A 12471-nucleotide genomic window follows, 5' to 3' on the forward strand; every position below is an offset into this window, starting at 1 on the left:
ACTCTTTACGGTGCAGATTCCGGTTTATTTGATCGGGGGCTGTTCCTGCCCTGAGAGCTTGCCTCTGTTTTAACTCCTTATAGCCCAGCTTACGTCCACCTGGGTGCAGGGAAACTGGCCCGTCAGGAATTGCGGAGGGAAAGGGACGAGCCCTTGTCAGCACTGCGAGGCGAGCGAATGGCGGGATGGCCGCGCCGGTCGCCACGCGGGGGCCCAAACTCAGAGCCTTGCAGCGCTGCAGAGTTTGCACACCCCACAGCCGCGGACACGAGTGCCACGACCACGACCACAACCACAGCGGAAGCCGCGGCCCCCGCCCCACTCCCCGCGACAGCTCCACCCCCCCGGCCCGCACCTGGCGGGCGAAAGGCGGCGCGCCCCGCCCGCCCCACCTGGCCCCGCCGTGCCCGAGCGGGGCCGCCTCCCGTTCTCCATTGTGCGGCCCGGCGCCGGCTCGGGCCACCTGCCGGCGGCGCCAGGACCGGGCACCGCTCCGCGCTTCCTCGGCCTCCCACAATCCCCCCGCCCACCCCCTCCGGTCCCCGTCTGAACCGGGGCGAGACCGCGCCTTCCTTCCCCGCCTGCCTCTCTCCCGTCCCCCGGATGGCGGAGCTCCGCTGCCTTCCCTCCCCCATCCTCCCTCTCCCTCACACTGCACGGCCACCGCCCCTCCGCCGCTGCCCGCCGGAGCCGCTGACTTCCCCCTGAGCGCGGGTCGCCGCCGCGTCGCCCTGCCATGAGCCGTCCGCCGTCGTCGCCTCAGCAACGCTGAGCGGGGAGCGAGGAGCCATGCCGGGCTGGAAGAAAAACATCCCCATCTGCCTGCAAGCCGAGCCAGAGCGAGGTGAGTGTGGAGCTCCGGGGGCGCCAGCCGACCGCCGCGAGGGAAGGCAGGCGGGAGAGAGGGCAGGTGGGCCGGGGTCTGGGGCGCCGCCAAGTGCCCCCTCCGCAGCCCATGGCCGGGCACGGCTGCAGCCGCCCCGCGGTGGGACGGGCGGCCGGCCCCGCGCCTTCCATCTTGCTCCGCAGCAAGGAGCAAGGAGCGGGAGCTGTGGGGGGCAGCACCCGAACCCGGCCAGGGGGCACACCGGGCCGGCCCCTGCCACCTCCGCAGCAACTTTACTTTTCTCCGCGGTGCTGCTGCCCCGGGCCAGGCTTTTACGGCCGGTGGGGTGGGAAGGTAGCTCCGAAGTGACTTCGCGTAACTTCCCACGTGTGGCTCTGTCCCGGACCGCTGCTGGACCTGTGCCGTCCCTCCCGCTGGGCGTCGGTGAAGCGGCAGCGATCGCGCCTCGGTGGCGACCAGTGCTCGCAGGAGCTGCCCCGAGTCCCGGCAGCGGTCCCAGGATGGCCTCGGGTCCCCGAACCCTGCCGTATGGGTCGCTGATGTCGGAAGCGAGATGGTTTCTGGTCACTTCTAAGAATAAACGATCTATTTGTTATAATAAAAAGGTATCTTTGTCGCTTTCTCAGAGAGGGCTTCTGTCATGGGTGGGCGTTGTGTTCTTTGCTCCGTCTTCAGCCTGTGAATCAAAGACAAAAAGGCTGGGACACATTTACTCTCAGGTATACCCGTCGAATTATGTTTTTAATTTACAGGTAAGTTTCGTGGTAGCATGTGTAGTCCTGAGGCAGGACATTTGGGTTTGGTTGCTGCCGTGTTAGATAGCTGGCTCTCGTGCTAGGAACAACAATTCACCGAGTATTAAAAAGGAGGAGGTTCTGTTGCTGTGTAGAAGAAGTCTTGTTCCCTTGCATTGGAGGTGGAGGTCTTTTGCAGAACTGCTGCCCTTCTTTTGGCTGGTAAATCCTATCCCTAATGGGAAGTTCATCACAAACATAACATCATGAAAATCGTTGCTGAAGTGAGCACAAGGTATTTCAGCTGTGAAAATCGAGCTTTTGAGTCTTTACTCTTAGTAAATACATCCTTACTAAATCTGTGGTCATATTTCTTTATGTCAAGAATCTATGTAGAAGAGGAATCACAGAAATAGGATGGATGACAGTTGTCAAAATATATCAGCTGCGTTTACAGATGGACTTTAGAAAGGGTCTAATCTGGCTGTGTAAGAAACTGGAAAGATTTTCTCATTTCATTCTGCATAAAGGTTGTGTCATGAGCTATAACATGCGGACTTGTCTTTATTCAGAGTAAGCAATGGTGGTGGTTTTGCTCTGATGGGTTTAATGTGAATTAGAATATTGATCTATTAACAGTTCTTGTTTATTCCTATTTGTTTAGCCTCTTTCATCTTCATTATGAAGCCGAATAGATTTATATGTTAAAAGTCTTACCCCTGATGCTTTCCTTTGTTGTATTTCAATTGTGTAAATAAAAAAATCTCTACTGTGCCTAAAATAAATTATTGCCTTCTGAAGTATGTTGCATTGTGTAGTGCTTAAGTTTAGCTAGTAATTTAGCAGGATTCCAGTCACTGGACCTTTCCTGATTTAGACTTGGAAAAATATTAAATGGTCAAAATATTTAATCAGTATTGAATTTAATAGTTCTTGAGTATGAAGAATAAATGAGATAAAGCTTTCAAGCTAGACAAAAAAATAACCAGTGCAGTAATGACATGAAGGTGCATCATTAGCTAATGTAGGAGTTTAGTGTGGCATTGAGTAAAAGGCAATTACAAATACAGTTAAATTCTGGTTCAGAGTCAGTTATGCTAACATACTTCTCTTCTGTTTATAGACAATATTTCCATTCAGTTAGTCTGCAGAATGTTTTATGTACATTGTGCTATCAGAAGACTTTTGTGAATGTAATTACTGTTATTTTAAACTAACAGTGTAGGTGATAGCTTTCTATGATTTAGATATGAAGTAGTACTGGATGTGAAATATTTAGTAATTTAAATTGTATTTACATCACATATACAAATGCTTGTGTAGGATATTCTTATAGGATAAGAATACTCATACAGAATATAAGAATAAGAAACATTCAAATGTTTGTGTAATTTCTTTGATTTTTATGTTCCTGTAATCTGGTTGTTGTAATCAGTGTTTTGTTCCTGTGAGAGGAACTAGTCTTTGTTCAACCCTATGAACACAAGAAGGACTGGCTAGTAGTAATTTTCCAGTGTAACAACACAGACTTGCTAAATTAATGTGTACTGAAGTTTTTTTGTGTTTGTAAAACAAACTACAAAATTAAAAGGGGTAAAACAACCCATCCAAACCAGAAAAGTACCCTACAAACCACAAACCAAACAAGATCTCAGAACAGAAGTGATCAGGTAGGTAATGCCAATTTATCCTTGTGCCTCCTGCTGGCTTTCCCCTTCAGGGTAGCCTCCCCTGCTGGCTTTATTATATCTACAATCCGTACACCCCCTTCTCTGTCATAATAAACAGGTACTGTGCAGCTTTGATTTCAAGTCTAGTTGTAGCAGCAGATTTCAACTGGAAAAAGCCAGCTCTGAAGGTGCTGGGAAAACTGGGAAGGCAAAGATTTCCCCTGTAGTGAACTATGAGTGGTTTGTACCAGACTGTTTTTCCCCAGGCTTTTTTCCCTCAAATGTTATAGGCTTTCTTGAGAGTTCTGCATCTTCTGTATGCACCCATAGGGAGCTGATTGGGCCCCCAAGTCCTCAGCAGTGGAAGGAAGGAAGTTGTGGGCACTAGGATATGAGGCTTGAGAGGTCAGTGGATTTGTTAGAGAGGATGGGGGCTGCATCCTCAAGGCTCTGCAGTATAGAAGGTCGACTGGGTACTGATACTCTTTTCTTACTCCAATGCAGCATTGCTTTGGGGAGCACTTCAGGGCTGTTGTATTTCCCTTGATGCTAAGTTCATCTAGGGTGTCAGAAACTGTGCAGCGCATGCCATAGCATGTTCTGGTACAAGGAATCAACTTAAAAACTATCCAAGGACCCGTGTTGTTTTGATGTGAGGAGCCCTTGGGATGCTGCAAATGGTGATAACCTTGTGCAGACCTACTGTGCTCCAAGTGGGGTTATTTTAGTGTATTGGTATCCTTGTTTGCCCCTTCCTTGCTTCAGAACCTTCTCTTCCATGTTGAATATCTGCTGCAAAAAGTCCTTAGTGCAGCCTGTGATCATTGTTCCTAAAAGTCATGCGCTAAAATGGAGGTTATCCAGAAACTTGATAAAATCAGAATTTTGCTAATGGAAATTGGCAAGTCCTGCTGAACTAGCAGAGACGTGGTCAATGCAGTGGGCTCACCTTGGCAGCAATTGATACTCTGATAGTGTTTCAAGCATCAGAGCCTGTGTTTGCATGTAGGGTTTAACATTTGTGAGAGTGCTTTGTAGTGGAGAAGAGTCTCTTCTGAGGGATGGCAATCAATGGTATTTCAACAAGTATTTTTAGATGTCTTCACTGTGGTAATTATGTGGGATACTTAAATCAACTTAAAAAAATCATATCGTGCTGGTTTTCAGTGACTAAAACCATATTTAAAATAGGAAGTGGAGAGATGCTTTTCTGTGTTTACTGCAGCACAGCTCCTGGTATTCTGCTGCCTGCTCTGTAATTGAACAATGCTCTGCAGTTGGCTGTGCTGCTTCTGGCTTCCACTGTCACAATTATCACAAGAAGACCTCTCCTTTACAGGAATGAAATTGTGCTCTGTGTTAAGTAAAAGATTTGTAACATATACCTGATGCAGTTTACCCTGTCATTTCAAAAATGACATGAAGATGTGACGATGTGCTACTGTAAGTGTCCTTAAAATTCAGGGTGCACTTCCATCCTCCCCAGTTCTCTGCCTAAGATGTAAATTGGATCTTGTTGTAAACCACCTAAAGCACTTTCTGGGATGATGTCTTTGTGAATACCTTAGGAAGAAAAATGTTACTGGAATTAATTTTGTTCAATGTTACTTCCAATCAAGGTAAATGAAGGTGTTTTATGGAACTCCTGTTTCAACTTCATAGCTGATCAAGTTTCCCAGGAGTACAGAAAATACTATTTGTACATCTTGTATGCTCACTGTGGGACTGCTTGAGATACCTTAATGTACATGCATGCTAGTTTTAGAAATTAAAGCCTCTAAGTATGCTTTGGTCTTGATTTTATTTTTTAAGTAATATTCCTTTCACAGTTATTTTTCCTCTGTTAAATAGACCAGTTAGGTCAAGGAAGAAGGAAATATTGTATTTTTATTTTCTGCTTTTCTATTAATGTTCTCACTTGGCAGCCAGGGAAATTAGGTGAACCTCAAGGAAACATTTTAAAGGAAACATTAGGAAACTATTTAAATCCCAGGACTCAAGGATAAAAAGATGTGCAGGTATTTTGTGAATCCTGCCTCAAGTACAAAACTAGCATGTTCTCATGGAAGATGTGCTGACAACAAGCATCTCTTCCTGAGGTTATTGCTGCATGAGCTTGTCTGTTCATCTTAAGTTGGAAGAGAATCAGTTTCTCAGATAAGGGAAAGGTATGTTACTGAATTTAATCATGTTATTGTGGGTTAGCAATTTGCATCTGATCAAATGAGGCCACTTCATGGATATGCTTCATGCTCTTTCCAGGTACATGTTAAAATTCAGCTTATTTTCAACCGAAGGCTGAGGGTGACTGTTCTTTGTATTTCAGTCTTCCACCTTAGTAAGGCAAGAGGAATCTTTTTCTTCTTGAGCTTACATGGGTTCTCGGAGACTGAAGAGACCTAGGATTAGAAACCTTGTACAGAGACTTTCTGTCTGTCTTTATCTGTTTTCTCATGTGTGTCACATGCCTCCTGAAAAGTTTAAAGTATAACCTGATGGCAGAAAACTTTTGTGAGGAGAGGATGTGCTCACGGTGGCAGCCCTAAGAATCAGGACTGGGAGTTAGAGATGAATGTTTGGAGAGAGATGTGTGGAAGATCATCTTTCACCCCAGAGAAGGCATTGCCTGGACTTAGTGTGGAGTGTAGATATCTAATATGTGAACAGTTGGGACATTTGGTCAGTTGTGGTATGCAAAGTGCACTGAGCTGCTTACATTTAAGGTGAAGAAGTGATAAGGACAGAAATAGAAGGAAATGCCAGTTTCTCAGCTGCTGACACAAGAAGCTTCTTCAACTAGCTTCATTACCCTGCTCCAGTAGCATCTGAAACAACCAGTAAATCTCAGATTAGAAAACACTAATACTGGGAGATAGATTTATAACAAAATGCTAATTACAAACTGTATCTATTTTGTTCTTGTTGGAACTTCTGACTCTTTTCACTTCAGTGTTGACTGAACTATGTCTTGGGCATTGGTCTTTCTCCATTTGTTAAACTGAGAGTTGGTGAAGACCATTTGCCAAGTGGGATAAGATGTCACTATAGATCTAGTTTTTAGCAGCATGCAAGGAGCATAGGCATGCTGTGTCAGTTTTTTCATTCTTTCTCTTAAAACCAGCTGGGATGGGGAAGATTTAAACACAAGGATAGGATTGCTCCCTAGTGCCCTTTTAGCATGAAAGGAACTGAGAGCAGGCAAAAATTACCTACGTCTCTTGCAATCTGCATAGCCAAGTTAACAGCATTTTATGAACTGTGGTATTAAAATAATTTGTTAAATCTTGTGGGATCATCATGAAAGTATGGTCTTCCCTGATGGCTGAGAGATGATAGTCTCCTGTGTCTGTGTCATAACCAAGGTTTTTTCCCCCTTTTGTAGAAAGAAAGTGTGAGATAAGTGCAAATAAATGATTTCTGGTTTTTGCAGAGACAAAAGCAGTTTTTGTTCATGTTTGTCAGAAATACAGTTAGGTTTGTCAGCAGTGAGTGATGGCAGAAAATACTCTAGCTTGCCTCAAAGAACAGCAACATGTAGAATTTGAAGCCGTAACAATATTTGCCACTGACAGGCACAGTTGCTTTTTTGTGGGTATCTGGGAGATATAAAGGGTATAAATTCTGAATGACAAATTTTTGATAAGGAGTTTCTTGCATACTGGAACATATAACTGGAAAAACAGAAACTTCAGTGTTAGATCCTTAAGCAGTTTGTATATAGACAACTTCTCCTGAATCTCAGTGCATAATTATATCCCTACTATGGGTTATTTTTCTATTATTCAAGATTATCTGAGCTGCCACAGCTCGAGGTTCTCCCTGAAGAGCTTTGGAAGAACATGTTGCTCTCCAGTGGTTGCAGGAGGTGAGGCTCGATGCTGTACTTTCTCCCCACTGCTTCTGAGTCCTCTTTAGTCACACTGATGCTTTTGAAAAAGGATGTACCGAGTCAGCAGGTAAGGGTCTGATGATTGTGGCTGTGAAATTCGGATGTGTTTGAATGTTTTACGGAAGTGTTTTGGATTTATGCGCATCGAAACGTCAAGAATACCATCCATCCTGACTTACAGAAAAGCAGACTTAGGTGATGTGTTAGCATCCTGTGTGGATGGGGACAGGGTGATCACCTGCTCAGCATTTCATTTGGGCAAGATGAGTGTGAGACTCTGCAAAATTCAGGGTAAAGTAATAACATTTATGTCAGATACAAGTAATCTTAATTAGTGTATCACCCTACAGTATAGTACACCCTAGTGTATCACTGGTTTATGGGTGTTTGTTTTAGTTTTTTTTCCCCCCTGTTCCTCTTTTTGCTGGCACAGGCTGTGCTGGGTGGCTGGGGAACACAAACTCACAAACTCTTCTGGCGTGTCCTCTGGTATGAGGTGGCCAGCTTTTTTATGGTTCTGAATAATATTGATGGTCTAATATCTGGTTTTTTTCAACGTCATTATCAGTGCAAGTTCTGTGTGTCACTGATTCTGCATCACAGATTAGAAGCAGTGTTCTTTGCTTACTGTTGAAATAGTTTAACAAGAACATATGAATAGAAAAGACAGGTAAGCAAGGGGTGACAGTTTTGGTACTGATACATATTCCACAAGGAATTTTGTATTCTCTTCTCTTTTGAAATCACCACAGGAATTGAGAATGCTTGGCATGACTGATTCAATCTCAATGTGTTTTGTGCCTTAATTTCTTGTTATTAGTAAAAATCACCACTGAGAAGATTGTGCTACTGTGAAGGAAAACTGCAGAGAGTGTTTTAATAGTTTTACCATCTTCTTTACACATTGGAATCCCACTGATGTTTAAGGAGTTCTGCAGTTTCCTCATGCAAGTTTGAATCTCCTCTCAAAATAAGAGAAAAGAAATATAAAGCTAGAGGTGTAATGATGATGGTTAAAAGTAACTGTCAGTGAAATTTACCAGGTTTTGTTTTTGTTTACTAGCAGGGTGAGACTGAAGTTTTAACACTACAGTTTTGTGGGCTAGTAGTTTCATGTTGTGTAACTCAACACAAACGTTTCCTTATTAAGGGGTAGTGTTTTGAATGTTGTAAAGTCTTGCCAGAATGTGTCTTTTCAGTAACTGTCTTTCCTGGGAAGGTAGGAGAATTTAAAATAACTATTTTTGTTTACTAAGCCACGCTATGTAGTTAGCACTTTTTTCCTGAAGCAGTTTCCCAGTAGGTAAACATACAGTGAGACATGGTCTCTGCCCCACACTGCAGAGTGCAAAGTAAAACCAATACTAAATTTACATTTAATCAACAAAATGAAGAAGGACATGTTGGTGACTGGTATGTAAGTGAATCCGATCTTGTTTTGTTTTTGTAGATATCAGCGATGCAGAAGTAATGCCAGCTTTTCTACAATTGCCTGACATGGAGACAAGTGTTCTGCAGTCCAGCACTTGTTTGCCAGTTTAGCAGCTTCTACAGTGCTACGCTATTCATGACAATAATTTTTGTAAGCAAAAAAATAAGAACAATATCTGCCACTTTTGGGGGGCTGTAATAACAGCTGACATGACACCAAATTCACCAAGTCAAAAATATCTGTGTGATAAATGTGTTCCGCATAGGCAGGAAGCAACAAGGGTATAGGAAGTTGTTATTGGGATAGAAATAACAGACTTGTGGAGTAGTTGAATGATGCTATTCTTTTAAAATTTGGATTATTGCCTCTATGGACCAGATACTAAGTCCTTTGTATTTCTGTTGCAAAGAACAGCTTTCCCTGGTTCTGTCTTTCACTTTGATTACCAACTCCCCTTTCCTAAAGGTGAGGAACACCCTGCTGCTGACAGGTGCTGCCTCTCACCTGAGAAGTTTTTTTTAGCATCTGAGCAAAGCCAGGATGGTTCCAAGAAGTGAGTTGTATCAAGCTCCCTGTTATGCTTTCTTGAAATCTCTTTAAAGCATTGGCAACTGCCAGGATTTTGTTGTCACTTGTACCTATGTTCCTCACAATAGGGTTGAGACCTGAGTTTGAGAGGATGCAGTTGTGGAATAAACACATTGTTCTACTACTCTGACAAAAGTTTAATCTCAGTGGCATTTTCAGTGAAGTAATTAGTTGTTTTTGTGTTAAGAATGGATTATTTACAAAACACCTGGGCAGGAGGTAGAGAGGTAGTCACAGAGCAAATACTCTGGAGAGTAAAATTCACTGGCTGGTAAATGGAAGCAGTTCTGCTGGATTCTGAAGGTTAATTCACTTGTGACAGTGAATTTACTGGTCCTTGTACCTGTTTGAGGAAGCTATTTTTTAGTCTAGGCTCTCTTCTGAAAAGTCAGAGAAGACCGTTGCCAAAAATACATTGCCTCCTTCATGTATATCTGCCAGTTTTATTCGTCTGTATTTTTACATTTTCTGGATCATATTTGTAAATGCCACAATGTTATTGAATGCACTGAGCAATTTTTGAGCCTTAGCCTTTTCAAAACACCTTATATATTTGATAAAGCTTCCAAATTTGTGAGGAATATACCTGTAATTTACTTTGACTTTTTTTGTCTAATATTGGATTTTCTCAAACTAAATGATATCCTCAAGATATGGGCTTTAAATTAACTGTGTTGTTAAAGATTCTATGTGCGTCATGATTTGAAGAACTGAAGAAATGTCTCCTCTCTTACAGAAATGTGTTTTGAAATTATAATTTGTAGTGCTTTTAACTTTACCTCTTACTAGGACTGTTAGCAAAATGTGCAGGAGCCAGATAAACCTGCAGGATTTGCATTTCAAAAGTGAGGCAGTTGATCAAGTGCTTTCAGCTGGGGTATGGGCAGCTCTATGGAGAGGGGAAAGGAAAAATGAAATGGACAATGCATAAGGATAATTCAGTATCTTTATGCTTGTCACTTTTGTTAGTCAGTAACTCAATTCAGGAATGTTAGTAGTAGCAAAAACTTTGGACCTCAAGCACAAAGTGTTAAAACATGGCTGATGTTTTTAAATTTTCGTCTTTACTTATTGAGAGAACACATCTTATGACTTAAGTTTCATATTATCTTGATTTGAATATTATAGGGCTTTAGTATTCCCAAGCTTTCCTGTCATTACAGCTACTGCAAAAATGATGTGCTAACTCAGGCTTTTCTTATGGTCTTTCTTATTTCCTGTGTCTTTCTTGAGTGCACTAATCCTAAAGTTTTTGAAGTTTCCTGTCTGCCTAAGGTGTTTCTTTCACATGTCCACAGATTTAGGCATGTACTGGTACCTGTATTTATGTATTTGTTTAAAAAACAACCCAAAAATATCGAGAATACTATATTGTAGTATTCCTTATTCTGTTTAGATACATTTCCGATACATTCACTGCTGTTTGTTTAAATACTTAGTGTGAACTGATTCTTGCTTTTCAGAATACTTTAATATGAAAAGGGCTTTAATTTTCAGATAACTTGCCCTCTGCCATTGAAAATATATTTTTTGAACCAAAGAAAGAAGATTCAGCTGATGTCTCTGTGTTCTATTTTCTGCTTTCATGAAAGATCAGGGTAGTAGGTAAGTAGTGCCTTAAGCCATGTTCTTATACATATGTTTCTTTTCCCTAAAGTAATTTTAAAAAACACAACCACTAAGAATTTTATGATGTCTTCCTCAGGTTTAAATATAGGAAGCAACCGTGTAGGTGAGTTATGGAGTCCCCTGTCATTCGAAAAACTAGTCTTGAATATTTTTTTTGCCACCTTATAATAAACATCTGGCTACTTTTGACATTTGTCCTTTTCCATCACTCCTTTTTTTTCTGATCTTACCAGGTTTGGTGGTATTTTTTTTCTGACCCCTTTTTGTAACTAGGCATATTTAGTTCCTCTTTAACAGCAAAGAAAGAAGTCAGCACAAAAATTAAAAATAGCTTGATTGACCTGTTCATTGAAACTGAACAACTCGCTGGTGTTTAGGCTGCTACTTTGAAGAAAAGTCACCTTTAACTGACTTTTTTCAACTGTTACTTATTATTTCCTTAGTGGTAGTTGCCTGAAATAATTACATAAAATGTCTTTTTTAATTTTATGGTTTTGCTTTCAGTTATAAAAATGAGTTTGTTTATATGAAGCTTATAAACATTCTAATTGACAAAATGGGGATTTTATGCAGTTATGTGAATGCATTATAATTTTTTGGCAATTTTTGGATGTTCAATTACAGAGTGTTTCCTACTTAATTGAGGTACTCAGGGTTTTAGTTAGACACATTTAAGGGTTTGCAAGCTTAAAGGTAAGCATTTTCATGATATTTAATAATATGCATTTTGTCATATGCCATGCTATTAAAGTACAATACACAGGGGAGTAGAAATTAACGTCTTTTCCTGGGATTGTTCTGATGTCATTGTTTGTGACAGTATTCTTTAAATTGAACAATTTTTAGCCTAATGTAATGAGTCTGTGTGTTTAAGTTCAAACACATAAATTACCATATTGGCATGTAGATTCCAGTTAATAATCGATAGCACACTAAGGATTAAAAGAAAAACAAAAATGTGTCATGAATTGGCAATATGTCCATAAGGTCTGTCTGTCAGCAGAGGGAGCACATGAAAGGCTTGAGCCAGCAAACTGTCCTGCATTAAGTCCCTAATCCAGCAAAGCATTTAAAAATACACGTTTTTCTGGATCAGAACATGGCAGTAGTGTCAGCTAGGCTTCAGCAGAATGAATGGATGGCGCGTGTGTTCTTTTGGTGCTTATCTGAAAAAGTTCTCTAAGCCAAGAGTCAAGGTCTCTGGAACCTTTGCTGCTTAAGTGTACAGATAGAATCATAGAATCATTTGGGTTGGAAGGGACCTTAAAGGTCAGCTTGTTAGAACCCCTGTGCCATGGGCAGGGACACCTCCTACTACAGTGCCAGGGGTAGGGCAGTCACAGCTTCTCTGGGCAACTTGTTCCAGTGCCTCACCACCCTTTCACCGAAGAACTTCCTAAAATCTGATTCAAACCTGCTGTCTTACAGTTCGAAGGTATTCCCCTTTGTTCTGTCACTGCAGTTCCTGATGGAGAGAGTCCCTCTCTGGCTTCCTTGTAGACCCTATCTAGATACTGGAAGGCTGCTCTGAGCTCTCCACACAACCTTCTCCAGGCTGAACAGTCCCAGCTCTCCCAGCCTGGCTCCAGAGGAAAGGTGCTCTGGTCCTCTTGCCAACTTTATGGCCCTCTGAACTTGCTGTAGCAGTTCCCTGTCCTTATGTCAAGGGCACCAGAACTGTA

The 12471-nt window shown here is 42.0% G+C and overlaps 1 protein-coding gene across 3 annotated transcripts in view; it reads left to right on the plus strand.

Moving 5' to 3' along the window:
* Positions 1-731: 731 nt before the first annotated feature.
* Positions 732-12471, plus strand: part of GRIP1 (glutamate receptor interacting protein 1) — a 348068-nt gene continuing 336328 nt past the window's right edge. The window contains exon 1 of one of the 3 annotated variants that reach the window (XM_088165626.1): positions 732-844. Coding sequence is in view for 1 of the 3 variants with exons in the window: in XM_088165628.1 (XP_088021754.1) it covers positions 790-844 (55 nt within the window). In the remaining 2 variants the exon portion in view is untranslated. The remainder of the gene's footprint in view (positions 845-12471) is intronic. The other 2 variants (XM_088165632.1, XM_088165628.1) reach the window with 2 other exon arrangements.

This window comes from Sturnus vulgaris, chromosome 5 (genome assembly GCF_052056855.1).
Source record: "Sturnus vulgaris isolate bStuVul1 chromosome 5, bStuVul1.hap1, whole genome shotgun sequence".
Lineage (NCBI taxonomy): Eukaryota > Metazoa > Chordata > Aves > Passeriformes > Sturnidae > Sturnus > Sturnus vulgaris.